At 38.5% G+C, this 27,107-nt stretch overlaps 1 protein-coding gene across 6 annotated transcripts in view; it reads right to left on the reverse strand.

Moving 5' to 3' along the window:
- The window catches only part of eml6 (EMAP like 6), a 188,362-nt gene that overhangs the window by 45,275 nt on the left and 115,980 nt on the right, over positions 1-27,107 (reverse strand). For all 6 annotated transcript variants that reach the window (XR_010002293.1, XM_062968835.1, XM_062968833.1 and 3 more), the window contains 11 exons: positions 22,557-22,657; positions 15,457-15,659; positions 12,655-12,766; positions 11,510-11,637; positions 10,791-10,932; positions 10,331-10,483; positions 9,896-10,027; positions 8,320-8,408; positions 5,658-5,834; positions 5,343-5,544; positions 3,238-3,364 (listed from right to left, as the gene is read on the reverse strand). Coding sequence is in view for 5 of the 6 variants with exons in the window: in XM_062968835.1 (XP_062824905.1) it covers positions 3,238-3,364; positions 5,343-5,544; positions 5,658-5,834; positions 8,320-8,408; positions 9,896-10,027; positions 10,331-10,483; positions 10,791-10,932; positions 11,510-11,637; positions 12,655-12,766; positions 15,457-15,659; positions 22,557-22,657 (1,566 nt within the window). In the remaining variant the exon portion in view is untranslated. The remainder of the gene's footprint in view (positions 1-3,237; positions 3,365-5,342; positions 5,545-5,657; positions 5,835-8,319; positions 8,409-9,895; positions 10,028-10,330; positions 10,484-10,790; positions 10,933-11,509; positions 11,638-12,654; positions 12,767-15,456; positions 15,660-22,556; positions 22,658-27,107) is intronic.

Raw genomic sequence — 27,107 nt, forward strand, 5'->3', positions numbered from 1 at the left:
TGATCTACCTTACAGCAAATGTAATGTAACTTTCATCTTGAAAATTAGTCTTAAAGGAGCTGCCACATTTTTTTTTCTCTGACACTCTCCTTCTTCCTTCCTTCTTAACATAAACTCATCATTCCTAAAATGTTATTCTTTGTTGTAATAATTTGGGGGCATTTGGTCATTTTATTGTAAGTGGCTTTTGTTTTAAAATGTGAAAAGTTACTAAAAGGCAATATTATGAATGTGTCATGCTCTAAATAACAGGAAGAGCTAACGTGATACTTTAAAAAACGTCCAAGTAACACTTTTTAACATTAAGGCATTTGGTGAGTTCAGCTTCTACCAGCAGAGGTCCAGTACAGAGGTCCAGTTGTTTGTGAACAAAGGCCAAAGTAAAGCCAAGGGCACCACAGCAAAGATCAAAAGAGGGAGCATGAGATCTAGTGTCATGTTGCCATTTGACTGTTCACTTAGTCAACTAGGCCAAGGCCACATTGGGGCCGCCACCACTGTGTCACTGCCAGTAAGCAGCTCCCTCCCAGAGGCTTGAATTTTTAGTCACATGGCTCAGCATCATATATGATATCACCAAGAATGCAACATTGCCAGCAAGACTCTGGGAGAGTGCTGCTTGTTGATGACAATGGGTATGTTGGTGGTGTGGACAGCAGATCAGACCAGATCCAGTCTGATCCAGCTGCCCACACCTCTGAGACTGTGGGATCTTGCTGGGCTTCCAGGAATCCCATTTTCAACTGTCATGGATTAATGACAGGATACAATGGTTATGCTCTAAATCCAGTCTTGCATCATGTGGACTCGCTGCAGCAGTTCAATTCTTAAGTCCCCATTACTTTGGCCATGTAGACACAGTCTTGGAGAGAGTCCTAGGCATAGGTCAAGGAAAGCAAGCCAGAGCAAGAGATACTGTAGTGTGGTTGGAGGAGTGAAGGGCATAAGCACATATGCATAAAAAGACAAGGGCAGAAAAACAGGGTGAGACAGGCCTATAGGTAATTTAGAAGATTGGGATAAGAATTTTATCTTGAATGAAAAAGGGAATGTGGATCAAAGAAGCATTGCAACAATTACTTGAATACACCAGATAGGAGTGTGTACTGAATGGAGGAAAGCTGTAGCCAGGTTTTATATGGCCATAGGGAATAGAAACTGCAGCTGTCTTTATCACTATTTTGCTGCCTCTGCTATATCAGAGAACCTCCTGAACCAACTGACAGCCACAGCATGTTGACTGCTGCTTTGTGATAACACAGAAGGGGCCAAACTGAAGGGAAGGACAAGGTAGTAATATTTATTTAGAAAGACAAGTGACCACTGCAACATAGGCAACAGTAACAATGAAATGTAGACTATTCACAAATACAGTTGGCTAGATTTATGAGCACGCTTTTGGCTACTTTGCATTTTTCCAGATAACCAAAGTAAATCTAAGCCTAGCCTAACTGTTCAAAGCAGTCTTGCAATTGCTGCTAGCAACATTACAGCAGCAGAGAAGTTTCTCTAAATCTATTATTTTGGTATGTTACTATCAGGTTCTACTCTGGCTTCCCACAAACCTGCTGTCATTTTTGCCCTCTTCCAATATTCAAATAAAAAGCAAAAGCTTCCTTTCTAAAAGGACTCAAAACACAATTTTTAATAAAACAATGTTCTTGCTCTTTTTTGAAATGCCTTTCACTTATCCATGGGTCATATTAAAATCCATAATTTTGGGCCCAACATCTGCCCACAATTACACACGTGAGGTTAACTTATGCACAGGTGTATGCCTTATACACTACTATGTAATCCAACACCACTGGAGCTGAAGTGGTTGGGCACACAAGTAAGTGCTTCATAGTGGTGGTACCTAGAATGTGGATCTCTTTACCCAAGGAATTTTGCCTGGGTTCTGTGTGACTACATTCAAAAGCCAGACCAAGAGACTGTTGTTCAACTCTGGCTGTGGCTTGGCTCATAATAGTTCATGCTCCTTATGACCAAGACTTTGCATGAAAAAATCATATAGAAGATTTCCACATCACTATTATAACTTCTTGCTTGGACTGAATGGAAGAATCACAGAGTTGAAAGAGACCACAAGGGCCATCCAGTCCAACCCCCTGTCATTAAGGATAGAATAATAGAACCACAGAGTTGGAAGAGACTACAAGAATTGAAACATTCCTTGTTATCTCTCTGCAATAATAAAGAGACATAATTGTGCAGCACGCAAAAGAGACAGGATTACAAATCCTTCACCCTAATATAGCACTTGTTGCTTTAATAGCTTCATGGGTGAAAGGCATTTTTAAAGAAGGCATTATTCTTATAGCCCAGTCCTTCTACAACCCTATCACCACCCTGCTACAGCAAATGGGATTCCAATTTTGCTTCACGGCATGTAGAGAAAAAACGCGTAGGAGGATGTGTTGGTATAGCATTGGAATAATAACCGTGCCTCTTGAATAATATCTTGAAGGCCCAGAACAGTTAAAATGATAGACACTGTTTCTAGGTCAAACTCTGACAGCCCTTCTAAGCCCTCAAGATTTGATGAAAAGAACTGCAATGTAATCTAATGTTATGCTGAAAGGTTAAAGAGGCCATTTTAAAATAACATTACAAATGCTAACCATAACCCAAGGGAGGTTTGCAAAAAAAAGAAGAAGAAAAAAGAAATATATATTGTTCAACAGAAAGAGAAATTACATTGGAATTATCATCTAACACATGCATGGGCAAACTTTGGCCCTCCAGGTGTTTTGGACTACAACTCCCACTACCGGCTGTTCAGAATTGTGGAAGTTGAAGTCCAAAACACCTAAAGGGCCAAAGTTTGCCCATGCCTGATCTAGCATATATGACCACATAACAATATTCAAAATGGTAGAGTTGAGATCTGATAGTTTTACTGCCTGCTAAGATAGACAATAGTTTTAAAATAAAAAAGGCAAACACTTCAAGAAGATATACCCACATTACATTCACCTTTACACATTAAGGTATGTCCAAACAAAATCTAACAGGCACGGTTAAGGACTCTGAACATGCCACCTGGATATACACAGATTAATTGTAAACAAAGTGCTTGCAGTCCAATGTGTATTCAGCTTGGAAACTAATGTGCATATCTGTTGTGAAGATATATTTTGTCTGGGGTGTTGTGCACATATGCTTAGCATGCCCTATTTCTAAAGGTTACTGTCAAGAAAGCAAATAAATACTAAGTGCCTCTCCATGACATACCTTTCTTCCACGGAAACCTCCTTCAGTTGCTGGTGGGGCTTAGTGCCCTCCATTTCTCGGATGCTCACTGCATAGATTTTTGTGGTGTAGTCAATCGCTTTTTCTCGTGCAACATCACTATCATAACCTTGAACAAATGTAAAATTAAACATAATAATGTTTATTTATAATGCACTTTCTACCAAAGGGTGGAACGTCAAAGATATACAATCAAAAACAAAGATGATAAAACATAACATTATAAACATATACAGTAGTATATGTGAGGGATATATTTTCAGACTTCATATGGATACACAAAACTGCAAATAATAGTGAACCCTATTGAAATGCATAGTTCTGACCCAAGGGCATCATAGAGTTACACTGGAGGCTTTAGAAAATGAAAACAAAAAACAAAAAACAAGTCCTGGCTTGTGGATATGCATCAATTTAAAATCTACAAATAAAGGATTGTCTGTTCTACCACTGACTGTCACTAGTTTTGTCAAGGATGTGAGGCTTACAAGATGTGGCTTCACATCTGTGGAATGGGATCTTGAATGAGATCTTCCTTCTGTGAAGGACAATCTCATTCACTGGTCATCACTAGCCGCTCTAATTCAATTCAGTCCCTCATGGAAATGGATGAGGCCTTCCTTCACCAGAGGTCAAAAGTAAGACCATTCCACAGATGTGGATCTACATGTGCCCAGCCTCGACATAGCTGGGCACATTGACAGAACAGACAATAATCTTTTGGTTATAGATTTTAAACTGGTGCATACCATACTAGCCAAAGTGCCAAGGTCAGATCCCCAAATAAAATAACAAAAAAATGCAAAATGGCCCCTGGTCCAAACTGGTGGCCAGTGAAGGGGTCTATGGGGAAAGAAACACATGGATATTTGGGGAAATTTAAAATTTGGACAGTACTTTTTTGAGCTGAAACCAAATAAGTGTTTGTAATATTACAGTACAAATATATGTATAGAATCAGTTGAATATAAATGAAGATGCTTACATCACTATCAAAATTAAGTCCAAAGTAAATGACTGAAGGATTTTTTTCCCACTCACCATGAAGCAGATTTGGTAATTCAGCATCAGCTCACAGCTAAGAGGCAATGGCACCATTTTAGACAGCAGGTGTGAGCCCTATTTTTTAAATAGCGATCCATATAGAAAAAATGTGTTGTCGAAGGTTTTCACGGCCGGAATCACAGGGTTGCCTTGTGTTTACCGGGCTGTATGGCCATGTTCCAGAAGTATTCTTCTGGATACTTCTGGAACATGGCCATACAGCCCAGAAACACACAACAACCCCATAAAGAAAAAGCTTTCTTGCATGAAGCAAAGTATAACAACAAACAGGAATATGTGGTGCAGTCTTTCTATGATGTCCTAGCTCAATATACAGACAGTTCCCAAGTTACAAATAAAATAGGTTCTGTAGATTTGTCCTTAAGTTGAATTTGTTTTTAAGTTGGAACAGTGAGATTTTTCAAGTGTGACTTCAGCCTTAATTCCACGAAAACCATGTAATATGGGGACTGCTTGTATCGAGAGATTTTCACATGGAAGAGCATTACTTGTATTATTTTCCTGTATTTATTATTATTATTACATGTATTATTTTACTCTATTATTATTAAAAGGATACATAAGCACATTTACATTGAAGAAGATGAGAATAATGATTTGATCAGAGTTGGACTGTCTTATCTTAAATTTGAGCTTTATGTAAATATTCAAAAACATTTAACCTACTGATACCTCAATTAATGTAATTTTATTGGCATCTATTTTTATTTCTGAAATTTACCACCCTCGGCTTATACTGGAGTAAATGTTTTCCCAGTTTTTTGTGGTAAAATTAGGTGCCTCGGCTTATATTCGGGTCAGCTTATACTCGAGTATATACGGTAACTGATATAGTTCAACATAAACTTTCATGGACTCCAGTCAACTTCATCAGATAGCGGATCAGACTAGAGTCCATGAAAGCTTATGCTGAAATATTTCAGTTAGTCTTAGAATATATTAGTAGATCCCTCCTGCCTCTGTTTCTTTTTATGGAATTTTAAAGCACAGTGAGCAAATGCCTGGGTCACACAAGCCTTTACCTCCATCTTCTTCTGCATCAGTATCTGACTCCTCGCTGTCAACCAGCTTGCTTTCTTGAGTTCCTACAAATTCTCGAGTCCAGATCATCAGAGCAGTGTCAGCTCCACCCACTGTCAAAAGCACAGAATCATTATGTAACCAGCGGACATTGGTGACATGGGCACTGTGGCCCACATACTTCTTGAACTTGGCATGCTGACCCTGCAAAATGAACAATTTACATTTTCAGAAATGTCTTCTTTCACCCAGTTTTGCACCTTCCCTTGTCACAAAGCCATCCTTCCATTTCCCAGGGCAGCTCCATTGTACCTTACCTTTACGGGATATCTGAAGAGCTTTACAAACCCAAAGTCATCTCCTGTAGCTAAGAGAGTGCTGTCTTTGGTAAGAGAAGCTGCGTTGATGACAGTGACATCACTGTGCATTGGCCAAATTCCTTCACAGGTAGGACCAAGGACACATGTCCAGGTGCCCCATTCAATCTTCTCAATCTGAAAAGCAAAATAAATATATATAAACAGTAGAGTCTTGCTTATCCCACATAAACGGGCCAGCAGAACATTGGATAAGCAAAAATGTTGGATAATAAGGAGGGATTAAGGAAAAGCCTATTAAACGTCAAATTACGTTATGGTTTTACAAATTAAGCACCAAAACGTCATGTTTTACAACATATTGACAGAAAAAGCAGTTCAATACATGGTAATGTTATGCATTTACTGTATTTACTAATTTAGCATCAAAACATTGCAATGTATTGAAAACATTGACTACAAAAACACTGACTACTAAAAGGAAGACTGCATTGGATAATACCAAACGTTGGATGAGCAAAGGTTGGATAAGTGTCACTCTACTGTATTTTTTTTTAAAATTGAAACCATAAATGTGTGAGTCACTCATGGTTTTCGTGGAATTAAGGCTTCCAGAAAAAAATGTAAATAAAAAGGGGGTCACTATCTCTAGCCAATGTAAAATGGGCTAATATAGCTTTGAGGATCCCAAGCATCACAGTAGGTTTTCACATACATATCAATGCAAATCAGGGATTCCTCTCTATGAAGCCACACACACACACACACACACACACACACACAGAGGAAGTTAATGCAGTAGGGCCCCATTTACATTGCCATATAATCCAATTTCTGCATCAAGATTATCTGCTTTGAACTGGATTATATGACAGTGTAGATCCAGCCTTAGTCAATGAAAGAATGGAAGCAAACCTCTGTACTATTGTACTACTAGAATCATAGAATAGTAGAGTTGGAAGAGACCTCATGGGCCATCCAGTCCAACCACCTGCCAAGAAGCAGGAAATCATGTTCAAAGCACTGTGGCCAAATAAATCAGTAGTCATTCCCACTCCTGGCATCAGCAGAAGTAAGAGGATAAGATTTTCCTCATCAGCTCAGTTAAAACCAAATATTCCTCCCCTTCCACATTTGCCACAGGTAATAATCTTTCTACCTGATCATTATGTCTGTATAAAGATGTTGGCACCACGATTGGCTCAATGAGGTACCAACACTCTTTGGCAGAGAAAGCTAAAAACCTGTTAAAACTACAACTTCTATGATTCTACAGCACTGAGACACAGCAGTTAAAGTGTTGTTAAACTGTGTTGTCGAAGGCTTTCATGGCCGGGATCACAGGGTTGTTGTATGTCTTTCGGGCTGTATCCTGCCAATGGATATTCCACCACAGACATCAGAAGAGCTGCAAGGCCAAGAACAAGCCACGAGAGTCAAGATAAAGATCCATCCAGAGGAAAGGTGTTCTTACCATACATCAAGGGAACCACTGACTGCATAGGCAAACTAACGAGGAAGCACAACCTACAAACTATCTACAGACCCACAAAGAAAATCCAACAAATGCTTTGGTCAGCGAAAGACAAGAGGGATCCTCTCTCCTCTGCAGGAGTCTACCGGATACCATGCAGCTGTGGACAAGTATACATAGGGACCACCAAACGCAGCGCCCAAACAAGAGTCAAAGAACAGGAAAGACACTGCAGACTAATTCAACCAGAGAAATCAGCCATAGCAGAGCACTTGATGAACCAGCCTGGACACAGGATATTATTTGAGAACACAGAAATGCTGGACCATTCCAACAACTATCATGTCAGACTACACAGAGAAGCCATTGAAATCCACAAGCATGTGGACAACTTCAACAGAAAGGAAGAAACCATGAAAATGAACAAAATCTGGCTACCAGTATTAAAAAAACTCTAAAATCAAAACAGTAGATGGTAACCAATACTCTGAAGGAACAGGAGCCCCAAGGACGGCTATTGACTGAACAAAGGATCCCCCAGGCAAGAGACAAAAACCTTTCCAATGCTACTTAGGGTGATTAACTGAAACATTAATGCTGGCTTCCCAGTGACAAAGGACTCTTGCCACACCCTGGACTCTCCATAGATATATATATTTTCCTTTCCTAGTTTATCCATGCCTCACAACCTCTGAGGATGCCTGTCATAGACGTGGGCGAAACGTCAGGAGAGAATACTTCTGGAACATGGTCACACAGCCCGAAAGACATGCAACAACCCTGTTGTTAAACTGTATTAATTCTACAGTGTACATGTGTCCGCAATTTCACGAGTGTTGGGACACTCCACAGGACCTCCTTTGAATACTACAAATTTCTGGCAAGTTCATATGGGAAGAGGTGTTCTTCAGGTAACCAGACCTCAACTGTTTTGGGATTCATAAGTCAAAATCAGCACCAATAACTCAATTATGGCTCTATAAGATATCAATGTATGTCATGATCCCCTTAATCTCAATGCATGTTTGGTGTCAGAAGATGTTAATAGGAAACAGCCAAACATACTATGTTTTCACCAAGACAGAGAGAAAACCCAGGATACCAATCTGCACATTAGATGCCTTTCCTTCTAGAACAGAGAAGAGTAACCAGATTATACACAAAAAGTTCAAATTGTTTATTTCCTACCTCAGTGGGCCTTATTATATGCCTCTTTCCTCTTGGCGCTTCAAAAAATAATTGTTCTTTGGCACCAGAATTGACTTGCAATAGCTTTCCTTGATCATAAAGAAAGAGCGTATCACAATAAAACTCAACAGATTATCTTGGTAATAAATAAAGAAATGTTGAGAAGAAAGTGGGCAGAATTCCCTCCAGAGTTTGCCTTTGATAAAAATTCTTTGTGAGCAATCACAAAGATAAGTGCAATTTTTATCACAAAGATAAATGCAATTTTTTTATATCTCTGAGGAGAAATAAAAGGTTTGGAGTTCGCTCAGCCTAAGGTCAGATATAATCTTTTCAGAATAGTGTAGAACCTCTAGTGTATTCCAACAAAATTCACCTTTTCCTCTGGAGTAATTCTTGAGGAAACAGGAATGAGGTTCATCTTGGTGATTGGCTGTCCTTCTGTTAAACCATCAAGGAACATTCTTATACAAGTTCTATATTAAATGGAATAAATTCCTCTGCCTTCCTAATAATGAGCAAATTGCTCAAGCAAAGGATTATAACTGAAGTGCACCTGCTTCTGTGCAAAATGAGAGGTAGGAATGATGACTTGTATTTAATGTGTTGATGTGAATCTTTGCCAATTCAGCAAGAAACCTGGCCACTCCATGGCTATAACAGTTTGAATTCTATTAATATTCAATTGATATTAATATAATTATAAATATTATAAATATTATAATTAATTTCAATGCTTGCCTGTGCATAACCTTACATTTTTACCAATATGAGAGGTATGCATGAATTTAACTCTTAACTAGCGTCACCAAATCACGTCATGTTTCTCATTTACACTAAGTAATGACTATGCAAAGTAGCCATATTAATGCTATGTTTTCACATGCAGGTGTTTTATTAATCATCAATAGATTAATTGATCATGCCTGAGAAAAATCCAGATCAGTGTACCAAAAAAAAGACAAATAATGATTTTGTGAAGTTATCAGATATTCAAAATTGTGCAGTAATACAATGACACAAGTAGCACAAAATGATTTGTCTACTCAGAAGCAAGTCCCAGTCTATTTGATAGTGCTTACTCCATGTTGCATAAAATATTGTATCTTAACAGCATTATAAGCATGTGGCAAAGAGACACAGCAGAAGGGACTTAGGCACAACTCTGGCATCATTATGTATACTTAGATGACATTTATTTTTGTTCTTTGTGCAATAGGCTTATCTACAATGTTCAACCCACAAACATGTGCTCATCTTGCCTAAAAGATGTTTTTAATCAATTAAAGGATCTATCACCTGAGTTTTAGCAGATTAATCTATTGACTGATTTTGCTTATATGGAAAATGGTATTTCAAGTATAATACAAATAACTAAGAAAATACACAGTTGAATGTTCTCCATATTTCAATTTTAAAGGATCTTTTACAAATGATTGTTTTTCAGGACTTTGGTCTAAGTACAATGGAGCTGTGGTTGTCCATAGGTTTGTTCAATGTCCCATGCCATCAAAATCTGCAAAACATCTTTGGGTAGAGAAAGGCCAGAATGGGATAGATATGGAAGGAATTTTACCTCTTGAATCCCAGTCAATGTGGGTGATGTAACTGGATGCTCCTTTGCAAATGCCAACTCTTTTGCTGGTAAGCACATTGTAAATATCTACAAAATTGTCATGGGAAGCCACTGCCAGGTACTTTCCTGAATCTATAAAACAAGATATTCACATAAATATGGCAGGACCTGTACTACAGATTGTTTTTCGGTTGCAGATGCATAAGATTATTGTAGTTAAATGATTCCAAGTCAAAGTCAACTTATGAATAAGAGTTCTCCAAGTCACTCTACCATCAGGACTTGTAGGTTCAGTGAAATGTTTTCCTTGACTGAGTTTTTCTAAATATTAATACAAACATTTAAATGCATGTTACATTTAAAACAATCTTCATCTTAGCAGTCCATGTTTTAAAATTAAAGACTTTAACATTAAAGTTTGCTGTTTTTCTGTACCTCGAGAAAATTTGATGTCAGAGATCATTTCTTTTCTGTGATGGAAAGAGAGCATATCTTCCACAGTATCAGCATTCACTACCAGAAAACTCCCATCGTTCAATCCTACAGCCAAGGCTTTCCCATCAGGGGAGAAGGCACAGCATCTTCCACCTACAAACATTTTCAGAGAGAATGTATTTATGATGGCTATATAAAGATAACAGTTCATGCAGACTAAATGTTTTCCCAAGCAAATGTCTCAGAATTTTGTGTAAAAGTTGTAAGGATGCTTTACAGGGCTGGCTCCATATTTGCTAAAGGAAATATTCCATAGTTTAGCTGATCACAAATTATGCAGATTTGATGTAAAATGTACTACAGAGCGGACCATAAAAAGAAGGTTTATTAACAACATGTCCGTGTGTGTGTGTGTGTGTGTGTGTGTGTGTGTGTGTGTGAATAAATAATTTAAGGATACCTTTCTTAAGCTTTCTTACAGCCAACATACGATGCTGGGCAGAAAGTTCCCAGATCCGCAGAGTTTTATCATCACTCACTGTTGCACAGATGGGCAAGAGCGGATGAGCTGCCAGGCCCCAGACCTCTCCTTCCATATGACCCTGTTTATAGGGGTGAGGTAGTGGTGAACAGGTTTGCAAAACAAAACAAAAATACTGAATGCTCCGTTGGTATTCTAAACTACAATTCATTTCCAAAGATAATTTCCCCCCACCCCATGCTGTAGGCAACAGCTTCTCCACTGTTCTTATTTATTCACTTCTTTGCTATGTGTATTAAGTAAATAATCTGCCTTTCTATTTCACAATCTCATAACCATTCTGTCTGAGTCCTGACTTCCATCGGGCATTGACAATTAGCAGCATAATGCAAAATAATGCTTTGCCACCTCAGTTGTATTTTGGATGCTTCTTACACTTGGGAAAACACAAAATATAATTCCTAGCTTTATGTGATGGAAGTTTTTTAATATAATGTATAGGTTTGGAAGCAAATTGATGTGATGAATTCCAAAGAAGTAACCTCTTTCTCCACCAGAAGAATATAAAATCAGAAAGCGATGGATGGAAACCATTTAGCCAGCCAAATGGTATATAAAAGTGAGCAAGTACAGCAATTCCAGGAGGATTCCTGCATCAATCACTCTTTCACATATGCATAAGTCAAAACAAATCATACCTGCACAAGTAAAGTCATGGGACCACTTTTATCAATTTCAAGAATTTCACCGTTTTTTGTTCCGACCAGAATATGCCCATGTCCTAAAGTGATGGCACGGATGGATGGGTTGTCTTCCAAAAGCAACCCTGGAAAGAAAAGAAAAGAAAAACAAGAACACAGAGAACCATCATTTGAATTTCTTGATTTGAAAAACCAAGCTGAGCCCTATCTGCCCCTGGTTAAATAAGGGGGTGAGGACAGGATTTGTTGTTGTTAACTGTCATGAAGTTGACTTTGACTTATGGATACCGTACAAATGAGAGACTTTCAAATCACCCTATCATCTATGGTCCTACACAGGTCTTCCAGACCTGATCAGCATAGATCTAGATCAGGCCTGCACAACCTGTGGCCCTTCAGGTGTTTGGGGTTTTAGTTTCCAGAATTCCCGATTATTGGACAAGGTGGCTAGGGCTTCTGGGAGTCTGAGTCCCAAACACTTGGGAGGACCACAGGTTGTGCAGGCCTGATTTAGACTGCCACACAGGGGTAAGAGGTGCACATTTCTTCTCCTGGTCATGGTTTTCTTCCCCATACAATCCCATCACTTTGCCCTCTGTCAAGCTTCAAAGCTGGGAATGAGCTTTGCAGAGAAAAGCACTGAAGAAAATTATTCATTCAGTCATTTATTTGATTTATATAATAACTTTTTCTGGTTGGGAACCAGTGGGTGTAACCAATAACCAATGGGCCTAATGAAGATTTGTCTGTCCTCATCCTATGGCTTCTTTTACTCATTTAACTCATGCTTATCTGAAACCTGGTTTGAAGTGATGTGTCCACCAGACAAAATTAAATAACATTTGAAGCAGACATCATGTCTGAAAAAAGGCAGTATCCAAATGTTACAAATATAGGCACACACGTAGTCATGGGAGTGAGATAGGGTAAACACCTGCCCTGTTGGCTACTAGCCACTCTCAGCTCAAAGCAAATCAGCTACTCAACATCATGCTCTGGATTCACCCTTCAACACAAAATAGAACTGGCAGTAGCTCTGTAAAAAAACAGTACTCTATTTGCTAAGATTACGCAATTTCCCTATAAAGTTCTGTTGGAAGGAAGCAACCTCGTCAGGCTTCCAGGACACAGAGAAACGATACCTTTAGAGCCAGGTGATAGCGCTGCCCTTTTAATGGCATACGTCTTCAAGCATCTCTCAAACGTATCATCCCAAAGTGCCACCACACCATCCTTTCCACCCGTCACAAAGCCCTGCACAAAAACAGATTTATACATCTACTTAATGCTTGAATATGAAAGAAATAATAAGAAAAGTGTGCTCACATGCATGCAGTTGCAGAATAAAATTCAGTTCACATACTGTGAATGTTATTGTAACTTCATTTAGATTTAGGAGAATCAATGCTGAGCCAAACAGAGTGCAATGGCCCAAGGTTTCAATCAGCAAGTCTAGGAAATAATCGTAATTTTGAAGTAAAACAGTAAGCATCCAGGGGCTGGAATAAAACCTGTCAAGAATTGCTTTGGAGATGCATTAGTAACATTAGGGAGAATTTAGCTAAATACAGCTTTTTCAACCCACAGTATAACTGTTAAATGTTGTGTGACGCACTATCATTGCCCATTTAAATGCCTGTATTGTTTGTACATTGTGTGCCCTAGGCAATTTTCACCAGAACAGCATGCTGACATTGTGAAGGTCATATCTCGGCATATCTTGTTTTGTATCACTGCAAGGAAAACCACACCAGAAAGACTGCTAGACTCTGCTAGTGAATCAAGGATCCATCCTGACAGGGCAGAATCTGAACAAAATGGGAGCCCTGAGCCAAGAGCTCATACAGCTAATAACAATAAAAGTTTTAGCTATAGGCCAGGTGTCTGTTGGTAATGTACAGCCTTTTCTGAAGGAAAATAACCATTCTCCAGTCTTTCCTACCCTGTTTCCCTGAAAATAAGACATCCCCAGAAAATAAGACCTAGTAGAGGTTTTGCTGAATTGCTAAATATAAGGCCTCCCTCGAAAGTAAGACCTAGTAAAGTTTTTGTTTGGAAGCAAACAGGATCGGTAAATGTACATGCCATAGATTGTTGTATATGGAAATAAAGGTAGTAACAAGATAATAATAATAATAATAATAATAATAATAATAATAATAATAATATAATAATAACTTTATTCTTGTATCCCACCTCCATCTCCCAGAAGGGACTCAGGGCAGCTTACACAGGGATAAGCCCAACAACAACATAAATTTACATACAAACAGAAATTTAAAACAGTAATTTTAAAACAGTATAGCAATAAAATATAATATAGAAATTCTTGAAAGGATTCACAGTTTGGTTATGCTGTTTTGTGATGACAACTACTGTACAGTAGATAATAAATTTTCATTTTTAAAAATTCAACCATAAATGTGAATTTGTCTTTGTGGAAAAATAAGACATCCCCTGAAAATAAGACCTAGTGCATCTTTGGGAGCAAAAATTAATATAAGACACTGTCTTATTTTCGGGGAAACAGGGCAAGTAACCCATTTCCCAATCCCTTGGGCACCTCAGAAAACAAAGCATGTAATGGAACCTTCTCAGTGTCAATATGTTCTTCTGGAGGAAATTTCCTAGGACCAAAATACAGACTCTAAAAGGAATATAAGCATTTTTAAGGGGTTAATTCATGCAAAGCTATGCTATTTGCTGCACGAGACCATGGAGGATGAATAACTCTAAGACAATATTGAAATATAACAATATTTTGAACTGATAGAAGGCAAATGTTTATTTTCATGGAGAACAAGGCTATCAACAGCTATTAGCTTCAGGAGGGGAGAGAGACAGTAATACCAGTTACCAGGGAACATGAACAAGAAGGCACTATTCCATTTATTTCCCACTGTGAGAATCCCATTGATGTCTATGTCTAGACCAGCTAGAGTTATGGGTTTAATCTAACACTCTACATTCTTAACTCCAAAAACAATTGAAAATTTAAGAAGGTAATATTGGAAGACAAATTTTATGTTGGAGGATGGAATTTAAGGCTCCATGCCAAGATTGGTATATGGTATATGTGGTATGTATATGTTGATAACAATAATATAATGGACAAACAAAGTTCACTTAGAGTTATCACTATGACTAGAATCTTAGGTCAAAAAGGGAAAACAATACACAGTAGGAACAACTTGTCATCACTCCTGTTTAATAACAACAAGAAACTATGGTGATCTGAACATAATGTACATAATAGGCAACTTCAGTCAACTATTCTCAGTTTTGACTGGATAAATGATTGCAAGGATCATGATGACAGAAAGAACAGCCACCAATTATACTGTCTCATAAAAAACACTATAGAAACAGAGCATTTACAGAAACAGTAACTCAAATGTTCAGGGGGTGGCATATCTAAACTATCAAGAAAACGTGTGATTTCTAAGCTTAAAAATAATAACAAAGGGAGAACAACATGAAAGAGGAATTATTTGGTCTCCTAAAATGCACCCAAGAAATCAGTGTGACTTACAAATCTGAATGATGATAGAACCAGCATTTACAAAAAGATCACGATTTAATGTTAGGTGATGCAGTCAGTGTCAGGCTAGAAAACTGAAACATGGAATAAATTTTTTCAGTGGGGAGTGCAGTTATTCCATTTTAACACTTCCCCCTCCAGCTTATTTTTTCTGATAGTAAGTTATCATTTCATGACCACTATCTACACTCAGTCCTCAGTAAGCTATATTCTTACCAGAAGGCCAGGATACTATGTATGTTCTTCTCTTACCTAGCACAAATGCTGCTTAAGTGTGTTTGTGTTTTGACTGGAGGAAACTGGGGGTGTATATGCAGTGGGCTGTGAAATGGCATATGGACAGCTATAGTTCTGAAATCCCAAAGTCAAGGTAGCAATATGAGTTGACACCATATATACATACCTTATCTAAGGCATGCATTGCAAATACAGGTCCATCGTGAGCCTTCACTGTCTTAAGCAACAAAATATCTTTCCAAATATAAATATCTCCTGTTGCAGATCCAGAGAAAGCCAGGTCCTCTATTCGTCCATAGGAAACACTCATCATGGTTTCCTGTTTCCCAATATTTCCAAACATACCACGCTTGGAGGTAAAACCACCACCTGTGATAACAGAGCAATCGGCATGATTATCAGTTGATATAGTATTTCTCTTTCTTTTAACAGCAGACTAAGCAATTGCTTCTATTCACACCCATCATATGGTGATAATTATATAGCTACTTAAAATAAGAAAGCAAATTACAAGCACAGCATTGACTATAGGTACTTTCAGTGGTATCTGTCCATATAAAAAAACAATGTAAATGGGGAATCCTTTCTATATCAGTAGAAGTGATATGAGTAGTGTGATGATGCATATGAATGGAGATTTCCCACATTTCAATTATTGTTATCATGGCTTAGAATCACAGTGAATCACTGAAGTCAAACATTGGTACTAGTGAATGTTGACCAGAAGTAGAAGCAGATTGCTATTGCATCAGGACATGTTGACCTTCCAAGGACACTGCCTGTTGTTGGCCAATGGCAGAGCCAAAGACTGCTCAGGTACCAAAAGAAGTAACTAATATGAAGGTGCTAGAGAGAACAGGATCCAAGGTCCTACCAATATTAGAATCAAAGCAGTATTGGGACTGCTTCGATGGTTGTTGGTCTTTTTCTTCTTATTCAGCCGATATTTTTGTGATGCTGAAAGTGCTGGAGAAGGTGGCCAATTCAGATTTGATTCTGAGCCAGAGCATTGGATGACTTGGACTGGTGGGATAGAAGTATCATTGGTACTGATACCAATTAGGGGCCGGGCTGTGGTGCAGGCTGGTGAGCAGCCTGCTGCAATAAATCAATCTGACCATGAGGTCATGAGTTCAAGGCCAGCCCATGGGGGGGGGGGGAGCACCCGTCAATTAAAAAAATAAAAAATAGCCCCTGCTCGTTGCTGACCTAGCAACCCGAAAGATAATTGCATCTATCAAGTAGAAAATAAGGTACCACTTATAAAGTGGGGAGGCAAATTTAACTAATTTATGACATTGGAATGAGGAAGTGCCGTCACAGTGGATGATGAAGCAGCTGCTCCCCCCTGTGGCCAGAATCGAACATCGCTCTGCGTCTGTCTCTGTCTGGGTGTCAGGACCCAGGCTGCAGAGCACCAATAACCATGCACAGAGACCAGAATATATCTAATATCTTTATTAAAGGAATATATAAAGTCAATAAAAACAAGTGAAGAATAAAGTTCAGAAGTAGACCTTTCAGGAAAGGTCAAATATAGTCCAGGAAAACAATGTCCAATAAGTGATATTAGAGTCCAAAGTTATAATCCAATAACCGAAACACACACTTTGCCAAGCAAAGTGTGGGGAAATGACAGGGTCCTTTAGTCCAATGGAGCTTGACAACAAGGCTGGAAGCAAACTAGATTCTTGGCAAACGAGGCTTGGTACGTGGCAACAAGAGGCAAGAAGCAAGTACAAGGTCCGTGGCGAGGTCCGTGGAACAAGGGAAGCTTGATGCTAGAACAAGGTCCGTGAAACAAGGCTTGGAACTTGGTCCTGGAGGCAAGGGACTGGAGTAGCGTAGTCCACACACGATCTCACTCCACAAGGTGACGAATTGACTCCGCAAGGATTTCTTTGCGGGTAAACACCTATATAGGATCTTGTTTTCCCGCCAAGGAACACTTTCCCTGGGGAACAAGAAACGAAACCCATGCTGTGTCCAGATGCCTGACTCCTTAAGATTTCCCAAGGGAAACAGACTTAATCAGCTAATTGTCTGGCAGCAATCCTGGCGCTCCTGCGAGTCGCCTCCCTAGCGCCTCTATCTCGATTATAATAATCCCGGCGAGAAAATGGGGGAGATTTCTGCTCAAGGCTTGTTTGGCTGACTTCTTGTGGACAAACATCTTGCAGGTGCAAGGGCTCCAATTCTGGCTGAAACGGTGGGAAACCCAAGTTTTCCTCTTCATCTGCCTCAATAGTACTAGGAACGGGACTACATGGCCCATGAGTCATCACACTGGGTTCTATGTGTGTATGGACATTGAATGTTTGCCCTATATGTATATAATATGATCCACCCTGAGTCCCCTTCGGGGTGAGGAGGGCAAAATATAAATACTGTAAATAAATAAATAAATAAATAAATAAATAAATACTGATACAGCTGGATGCCATTTGCAGGTCCAAATAAATCATAGGACCAAAGGAGTCAATGTCGTTATCAGATGCACTAGTACTGAAGTCATATGCAATGAATCTGAAGAACTTGATAGTGAAGCGTTTTTAGAATTGACTCAGCACAGAGAAAATTCCAAATGAATCAACCCATTATGTGTACAGTAAGAAACGGAGGGAATGGTGGCTTGACGGGGTTGGACATGGACAGTTAGATAAGGAGAAGAAGGATCTCCCATCAGGTTACCCAGTTCTTGATAGCTTGTTCCGAATGAGGCACAGAGGCCTAAGAACAGTTAAATGTTTTTAGATTCCTGAATTATGGGTATTTTCAGATGAAGGACTCTTGGTACACTATTCAGGATTCTTCCACTGTATGCTGTTAATGGAATTACAATTAACCATTCACACTGTGGCTGTCAGGAGGATAAATGGGTTTCTAGTGCTTTTTGTGCATGTGTCATGTTCTGTCCTCAAGGCAAGCATGACATAACTGTACTGACACTTCCTCTTTCCCCATCCTTCAATGTTCAGAACACATTCCTCTCTACAATTTGAAGAAGATACTCATTTCTTCTTTAATAAATTTTCTGACAAAAGAAACACTGCAGGAAAACATAGGACTGAAGAAGCAAAGATGACACAGGATTGGATTCTTTACTAAGGCAGAGTGAGCTATCAGAGGCAGGTGATGAAAAGACACAAATGGTTAGCTTATGTTATTTTCAGCTTCAATTGACAAAACATCATAAGAAACCTAGAGCATGATATACCTTGACACAAGTCTAGATTTAATCTCACTAATTAAGATGAGAGGGTGGGGAGAAGGGTGGGAGAGCTGGTTAGCCTCATGTTATAGTGTATCTGTGAAGTAAGAAAAAAAATAGATGGAAGGGCTAATAAAAAACGTTGGCATGGAAAGAGTGTGTGGGGAACATTTCCATTTGTCAATCAGTTCTAGACAGCAAAATGTCTTAACTTAGATCTGTGTGCAAAATGTGTGTGCAAAAATGTGTGAAAGTGACATGGTGATTGCGCAGTAGAAGTCTGGTCAGGTGAAATATCAAAGATTTTTTTTTGCTTTTTCAACAAATGTATAGAAGAAGAAATTTCAGCAATGTCAAGCAACACCTGCTGAAATACTTGCTTTAGCAAAATGACTAAAGGGATGGGATGTCCATTACTCTAGTTGGGAACCCTATACAGAAAGTGTGTTAAACACATGTCTTTAAAGTCCTTTTTGGAGAGGATTTTACTGACATCTGCATTTCATGTTTCTTTTTCAAAGCCAGATGCTCATTTTTGTATTTCAGAACTACATTTCTACATTCCCGAGGGGTTATTGTAGTAGTAGCAATAGTAGTTCTGTGTCATCAAGTAGTTTCCAACTTATGGTGACCCTCAGGTTTTTTTCTTGCAAGATGTGTTCTGGAGGGGGGGGGCCTTTGCCTTCATCTGAGGCTGAGTGTGTGTGTGTGATTTCCAAACATGACCCACAATGTGCTCCTTTTAATTTGGTAAACTGCTAATTTTGGGGCCAGCTCTACTGGACTGGCAAGAGCCTCTCTTCCAATAGGGATAATGTCTGAGGCTACAAAATGAAAAGATTTTAATAATAATAAAACTTAAACTTAACTTCAGGTTAATTATTCCAATTAATATAAAGGTCAGAGACCTTAAACACAGGAAAGAGGGTCAGCTGAATGTTATGTGCCAAGTGTCAGTGGGCAAATGTGTTAGCAAGACAGCTGTTTGACAAGGCAAACAATCTTGCTGCACTTTTGCATTGAAACACATGGATGTCCTGATCACAACTCATGTAGAAAAGCTGCATAATTATGCCTCTCCCGAAGGAGACAAAAAGGAAGCTCAGTTACAGCACAGTAGTGACTCTCTAAATCACAGTCATGAATTCTTAAAGTTTGTTAACAGTTCTTTCAAGGAGAATAGTGTCACATGGGAATCAGTTTGGCAATTACAGGTATAAGGGGTGCAAAAAATTAAAGTGCAGTTGTTCCTATGCATACATTTCTGTTATAGCATAATTTGGAAACTATTTAAATTGCCTTAGGATGGTTTATGTTTCGGTCATTTTACTATCATTTCTTAGCTACCTCATGGTATGTTTCTTTTTGGATTCACCTCTCAAAACCCCTGAGTATATTGAGGCTTCTGGTAAATAAGGTCCCAAAGTGTGGCAGAACAAAAGATTGAGAACCACCGATGTTCCAGAGTGATGGTACATATGTAGCATAGTGGCTAAAATGTGGAACAATGGATTGAATACTATTGATAGTCCCTGCTATATTAGGCTTATTACATTAGTGGGATAGACATGAGTGTTTGTTCAACATTCAATGATAGATTGAATGTCTCTTCCAACTGTACGATTCTATGATGCTATGATTTATAACATCCAGGCCTATGACATCATGTTTTTTTTTCTCATGTCAGGAGCAACCGGAATTGCTTCTGGAGTGAGAGAATTGGCCGTCTGCAAGGACATTGCCCAGGGGACACCCAGATGTTTTGATGTTTTACCATCCTTGTGGGATGTCCCCGCATGGAGCTGGAGCTGATAGAGGGAGCTCATCTGCGCTCTCCCCAGGTGGGATTCGAACCTGGCAGCCTTCAGGTCAGCAACCCAACCTTCAAGTTACAAGGCTTTTATCCCCTAGGCCATCGGAGGTAACTCACCATTTCAGAGCTTCATTTACCTAACAGGATTGTTGTGTGTGTGTGTGTGTGTGTGTGTGTAAGATGGCATTCAGTTGCTTATTTGATTTATATTCCACTTTCCCCCCAAAACTGGACTCGATTTCTATACTACTCTATATGTTTCTTAGAGAAAAGAAAAACTAAATAAACAAGACAATTCACTGCTGTTTTAAATGTTCTGGCAGATGACACATAGTTTTCTTTATTTACAAATGAAAACATTACTTAAAATTTTGTAAAGTCAATGTAACTGACCAATTGGGTCAATAAAACAGATGTAAATGTAATGTATGTAACCCCTAAGACCTATTATTTGTATCCTACAATAATGGTAATGACACTTGATTACATATTCTTTCTTTTAAAGTAATACAGAGTGTAAAACTATTCTATGAAATTTGTTTTATTTTTGTTATTGTGGATTCTGCTGTTTATTTTCTGTTTTGTTAATAGTTTGATATTTTGATATTGTTTGAATGTTAAAATAAAATTTACTATAATTTGAACACTGGTGAAGAAGTCACTTTTAACCACAATTCTACTATATGACATTTCTGTAGGTTGAAGGTACAATCATATAATAACATAGTATAAACTATGTGAACGTAGATGTGGCTCACATGTTATATGGCAAATTCACATCTATCATATGATAATGTATGTGGTCATTGAAGATTACATTTAATCTGACCAATGTCAATTTCATCAAACAATATAATATGAATATGCCAATTCAAGTGTCTGTGAACTGTATTTACCAAGTCACATTGTGATAATTGTTCCAGTGCTTTAAATCTAAGCACACTTATTTGGAATGAATTTCTACTGGCACATACTTATAGAAATTAGCATATACAAACTTTGGGCTACAAGACCATTTCGTAAGGGAAAAAAGTTTTAAGTCCAGAACAATCATTGTCTAACTAAGATAAATATATTCAACATCTACTGAAGGATAAAATTTGTATCAATTAGCAGTTTCCAATTATCATTGGAACTTTTGGGTTGAGTGGTGTGACTTGTGACAGAAGTTGTAATAAAGCCACACTGAATTTGTTCTGCTCAACTATAGCAAAATCAACTAGAACATTTAGTTTCTTGTAGAATCTAGGATATTTCACACATTCCAAAATGCTATTATGCCATGAGCAATATCCCCTGTGTTTCTGGAGATGAAATTACATGTGGAGACTTTGCCATCTGGCCCAGAACATCTCCAATGAAAACAGTTCTCAGTAGTGATTTCCATGTATTCAGTGTTTGGAAAACACTGGACTAAGACCCTAGAGACCAGGGTTGAAATTCCCATTCTGCCCTGAAACACTGTTGTTGGTATTATTATTATTATTATTATTATTTTACGACACAGCAAACAAGATAGATATGCTGAATTTCGTATCACAAAATCACAAGTCGAACACTTCCCAAGTGTCTAGGACTGTGTGATGTATTTTCGGATGATGCGTGCAGATCGCAGTAGGGTGGTCTTTTGCAGTTGGCAGATCGTGATTTTGTCAATGTCTATTGTTTCCAAATGCCAGCTGAGATCTTTTGGCATGGCACCTAATGTGCCGATCACCACCGGGACCACCTGTACTGGTTTCTGCCAGAATAATAATAATAATAATAATAATAATAATAATAATAATAATAATTATTATTATTATTATTATTATTATTATTATTAGAAACACAACAAGATGAGTCCACAGCAGACACTCTGCTGGCTGTTGTATTGGATCACACGTCGGACACTTTTTATTATTATTATTATATTACATAGCCATAGACCCATTGAAGGTTCCAGTTCCCACTGAGCCACTTGGGACCGCTACTGTCTCTCAGTTTGATGTGCATCAAAACTGTTGTGAGATGAATTAGAGAAGAAAATGCTATCCATCTTGGGTTTACTGAAGATCAGGAATTTATTAATGTTCCAAAATACAGATGAGGACAGAGGTGATGATGATGGCAGGAGCACTCTCTCACACACTTCATATGGTTACTGTGACTATGAATAGGTGCATGGCAGTGTATTGTTCAGACTAGTAGATATCAAATAAGGACAAGAAAGGACTTTACAATTCTTAGTATTATACAGTACCTGCTTGTTGCCAAAATTTGATGTGCTTCATCCCAACTGTCACGAGCTTATCTGCATGATGAGGGTTGCATTTCACTACAAATATCTTATCTTTGTGACCCCTGCAATATATTTAAACGTAGAGATAATATAAGTTGCTGGCCTTTCGTTGCATTAGTGGACATTTGGGAACATTGTGAGTTGTGCATCTTTAAGCACATTAAAGAACATCTGAAAAGAAATATCAGTTGTGATTAATTATAGCAATTAAAAATCTTGTAAAATGTGAGGAATGACAGTTTCCTGGTTGACAGGCAAATCACAGAATCTAACTAATGTCACAGCAGCAATTAGAATACACAGCTCCTTTGAAGGGAGAACTGCAGGGAGAACATGCAAAAGACATTTCTAGCTTAAACCTGTGCATGACTATTTAGAAGTAAACCCAACTGGTTTCAGAACCAACTGTCACTGGAAACCTCAAGGTTGGACTTCTGCAATGTGCTTTACATTGAGTAACCTTTGTACCATGTTTGGAAACTCCAGCTGGTTCAGAATATGCCAGACAGATTGGTTACAGCAGTGGTTCTTAACCTGTGGCTCCCCAGGTGTTTTGGCCTACAACTCCCAGAAATCCCAGCCAGTTTACCAGCTGTTAGGATTTCTGGGAGTTGTTGGCCAAAACATCTGGGGACCCAAAGGTTGAGAACCACTGGGTTACAGGAACACCTAGGAGTGAACATATCACATCTATCCTAAAGTCACTCCACTGGTTGCCAATTAGTTTCCAGGCAAAGTACAAGGTGTTGGTTTTGACTTTTAAAGCCCTACAGGATCGCCTTCTCCCATACAATCCGCCCCAAACACTGAGGTCCTCTGGGGGGCAGTTACTCCAACCAGCTGACTGCCATCAAGAGGATGTTTTCATTGGTCGCCCCAAGACTGTGGAACAACCTGCCAGAAGACCTTATTTAGCTGTCGGAATTTAAAAACCATCTAAAAACCTATCTCTTATGACAAGCCTATCCAACCAGTTTTAAAGCATTAAACTGAACTTCATTTTCAAGGGGAATAGAGGTCCCGGATTCCGTGAAAGTGGAAAAACTGTGAATGGAAAAAACCCATAGCATTTTTTAATCCAACCAAACACCTGTCTATGGCTTTTTAGGTCCCTCACAGCTCCTCTAATTTCCAAAATTCTCATCTAAAATGAAGTCATAAGTGCTAAGCATTTTGGCATTGACTGCTTGGCATTCAAACGAGCCAAAAGAATGTAGAAGGGCACAAGTTCTGCTCATATCTATATATATAAAAGAGTGATGGCATCAGGGCAGTGGACAAAACAACAAAACTACAGGCCCCCCAACCTTGAAATTTGACAACACAACCCATCATCCATGCCTCTAGGTTGATACAACAAAAAGAAAAGAAAAATAAAGTCCTAATTAGAGGGAGAGCAATAATTGTTTTTATCCAATTGCTGCCAGTTTAGAGGGCTAATCTCTGCCCACTTCGTTGCCTAGCAACCAAGGGACAGCCAGGTTTCAGTTAGGGGACAGGCAAATTTAGGCCTCACTTAGGCTTCTTCCACAGATTATCTAATTTGCACTGGATTATATGGCAGTGTAGACTCAAGGCACTTCCACACAGCTATATAACCCATTTATAATCTTATATTATCTGCTTTGAACTGGATTATCTTGACTCCACACTGCCATATAATCCACTTCAGTGTGCATTTTATACAACTGTGAAGAAAGGGCCTCATATAATCCAGTTCTGAGCAGATAATATAAGATTAGAAATATACAGTAGACTCTCACTTATCCAACATAAACAGGCCGGCAGGATAAGTGAATATGTTGGATAATAAGAAGGGATTCAGGAAAAGCCAATTAAACATCAAATTAGGTAATCGTTATACAAATTAAGCACCAAAACATCATATTATACAACAAATTTGACAGAAAAAGTAGTTCCATGCGCAGTAATGCTATGTAGTAATTACAGTAGAGTCTCACTTATCCAACACTCGCTTATCCAACGTTCTGGATTATCCAACGCATTTTTGTAGTCAATGTTTTCAATATATCATGATATTTTGGTGCTAAATTCATAAATACAGTAATTACTACATAGCATTACTGCGTATTGAACTACTTTTTCTGCCAAATTTGTTGTCTAACATGATGTTTTGGTGTTTCATTTGTAAAATCATAACCTAATTTGATATTTAATAGGCTTTTCCTTAGCGCCTCCTTATTATCCAACATATTCGGTTATCCAACATTTTGCCAGCCCACTTATGTTGGATAAGTGAGACTCTACTGTACTGTATTTACAAATTTACCAGTAAAATATCACAATGAATTTGAAACACTGACTACAAAAACATTGATTATGAAAAGGCAGACTGTGTTGGATAATCCAGAACATTGTATAAGCGAATGTTGGATAAGTGAGATTCTACTTTGATATGAAATAATTTCTAGGATAGAATAATGCAGAACAATATAATCTCTAAAACCAGGACAGTAATAAAGAAATAAAGAAATAAAGAAAGTAAATAAAGCAAGGAAATTGGAAATTCCACAAAGGAAACAATCAGGGCCAGCTAACACCTCCCAAGAAAGGATTCTTCCAGAAAGGAAGCTGAGAAGGCAGTGAAGCACTATGTATTACCAAAGTCATTATTATTACTATCATTACTATCCTTACTATTATTATTATTATTATTATTATTATTATTATTATTATTATTATTATTATTGTGGTCAACCGTGAAAATGAATACAATCTGGCTCCAAGTATTCAAAAACACTAAAATCAGAATATATAAAAATTAATGTGGTATAATAAAACAGAACAATACAATCTCTAAAATCAGAACACTAAATAAAGAACAACACTCTGAAAATAGGGGAATTCCACACAGAAAACAATCAGGGCCAGCTAACACCTCCCAACAAAGGATTCCCATCATCAAAGTCTGGCCAATCCTCTGTTTTCTCAGGGCCACAGACAGTAGAAGCATATAAAATATCGCAAACAACACCACTCTGAAAACAAGGTAATTCCAGACAGGAAACAATCAGGGCCAGCTAACACCTCCCAACAAACAAATCACTCAGGGAGGAAACAGCTAGGCTTTAAATCTGCAAGGCCATTACATCCTAATCATTTTTCCTAATTGCAGCATTCATACTTGCCTCCAACAGACAAAAAAAAACAACAATCAGAAATATTGCATATTCACAACCTTTAGGAAATAATGTCCCCTGATGGCACAGCATGTTAAAGCACTGAGCTGCTGAACTTCTGGACCGAAAGGCCGCAGGTTTGAATTGGGGGAACTGACAGAGCCCCCACTGTTAGCCCCAGCTTCTGCCAACCCAGAAGTTCAAAAACATGTAAATGTGAGTGCATCAATAGGTACTGCTCCGGTGGGAAGGTAACGCCGCTCCATGCAGTCATCCCACATGACCTTGGAGGAGTCTACGGACAACGACGGCTCTTCGGCTTAGAAATGGAGATGAGCACCAACCCCCAGAATCAGACATGACTGGGCTTAATGTCAGAGGAAAACGTTTACCCTTTACCTTAACTACCACCAATTCCTCAATACTTTATTTCCCATACCACCAGACTTCGCCACAGCAACGCGTGGCCGGGCACAGCTATTTATAGAAATGTTCCTACAGTAGAAATACTGTAACAATCATTAGATTTTTGGTGTGTTTTAATTACCAATACACTGGTCTTATATACCCATCTTTTTATTTTTATTTTATTATGAAAGCCTGCACCTACATGTATTTTTATAGTTTTAATTGATTATATGTACTGTTTTTGTTTTATAATTATGTTCTTGGCATTAAATGTTGCCAATTGTAAGCTGCCCTGAGTCCCCCCGGGTGAGAAGGGTGGGGTATAAATGCTGGAAATAAATAAATAATGAAGCAAGGAAATATGTTCCAAGATTTCACTGAAGTATCAGTTACACATGGGGGCTTCTGAATCCACAGATTTTGCACTCTTGGATTCAACCATCCAAAGATTTAAAACATTTTAAAAGATTCAAAAGCAAACCTTGATTTTGCCATTTTATGCAAGGGACACCATTGTACTATGCTACTGTATATCACTAGACTTAAGAATCAAAGAATTTTGGTATCCATAGTGGGTCCTGTAACCAAAACCCGGATACTATTATAGTATCCGCTATATTTACACATTTGGAACAATCCCCAAAAAGGAATTGAGAAGCATTTCAACAGGGATGGCGAAAAAAGCTGTATTCCAGACTTAGAAGGAGTGGGATTTGCAGAATGCAGTTGCCACCAAAACAAATGCTGTTGTAGATTGTGTAGTTTCCTCTTTTCAGAAGACTGGGAGATTTTATAGGCTTTGGAAAAGGCAAGTGGCCTGTGTCAAATAAAAAGCCACTGGGCAGTTGAGAGACAAGGCTAGCAACAACTAAGTAAAACTTTCATTCAAGTCCACTTACTGGGTATATAAACCAGACCTCAGTGCTCTGAGCATGTTTGTGAGCAGATGTTATACCCATCCACC

Source organism: Anolis carolinensis, chromosome 1 (genome assembly GCF_035594765.1).
Source record: "Anolis carolinensis isolate JA03-04 chromosome 1, rAnoCar3.1.pri, whole genome shotgun sequence".
In the NCBI taxonomy this organism is placed as follows: Eukaryota; Metazoa; Chordata; class Lepidosauria; order Squamata; family Dactyloidae; genus Anolis; species Anolis carolinensis.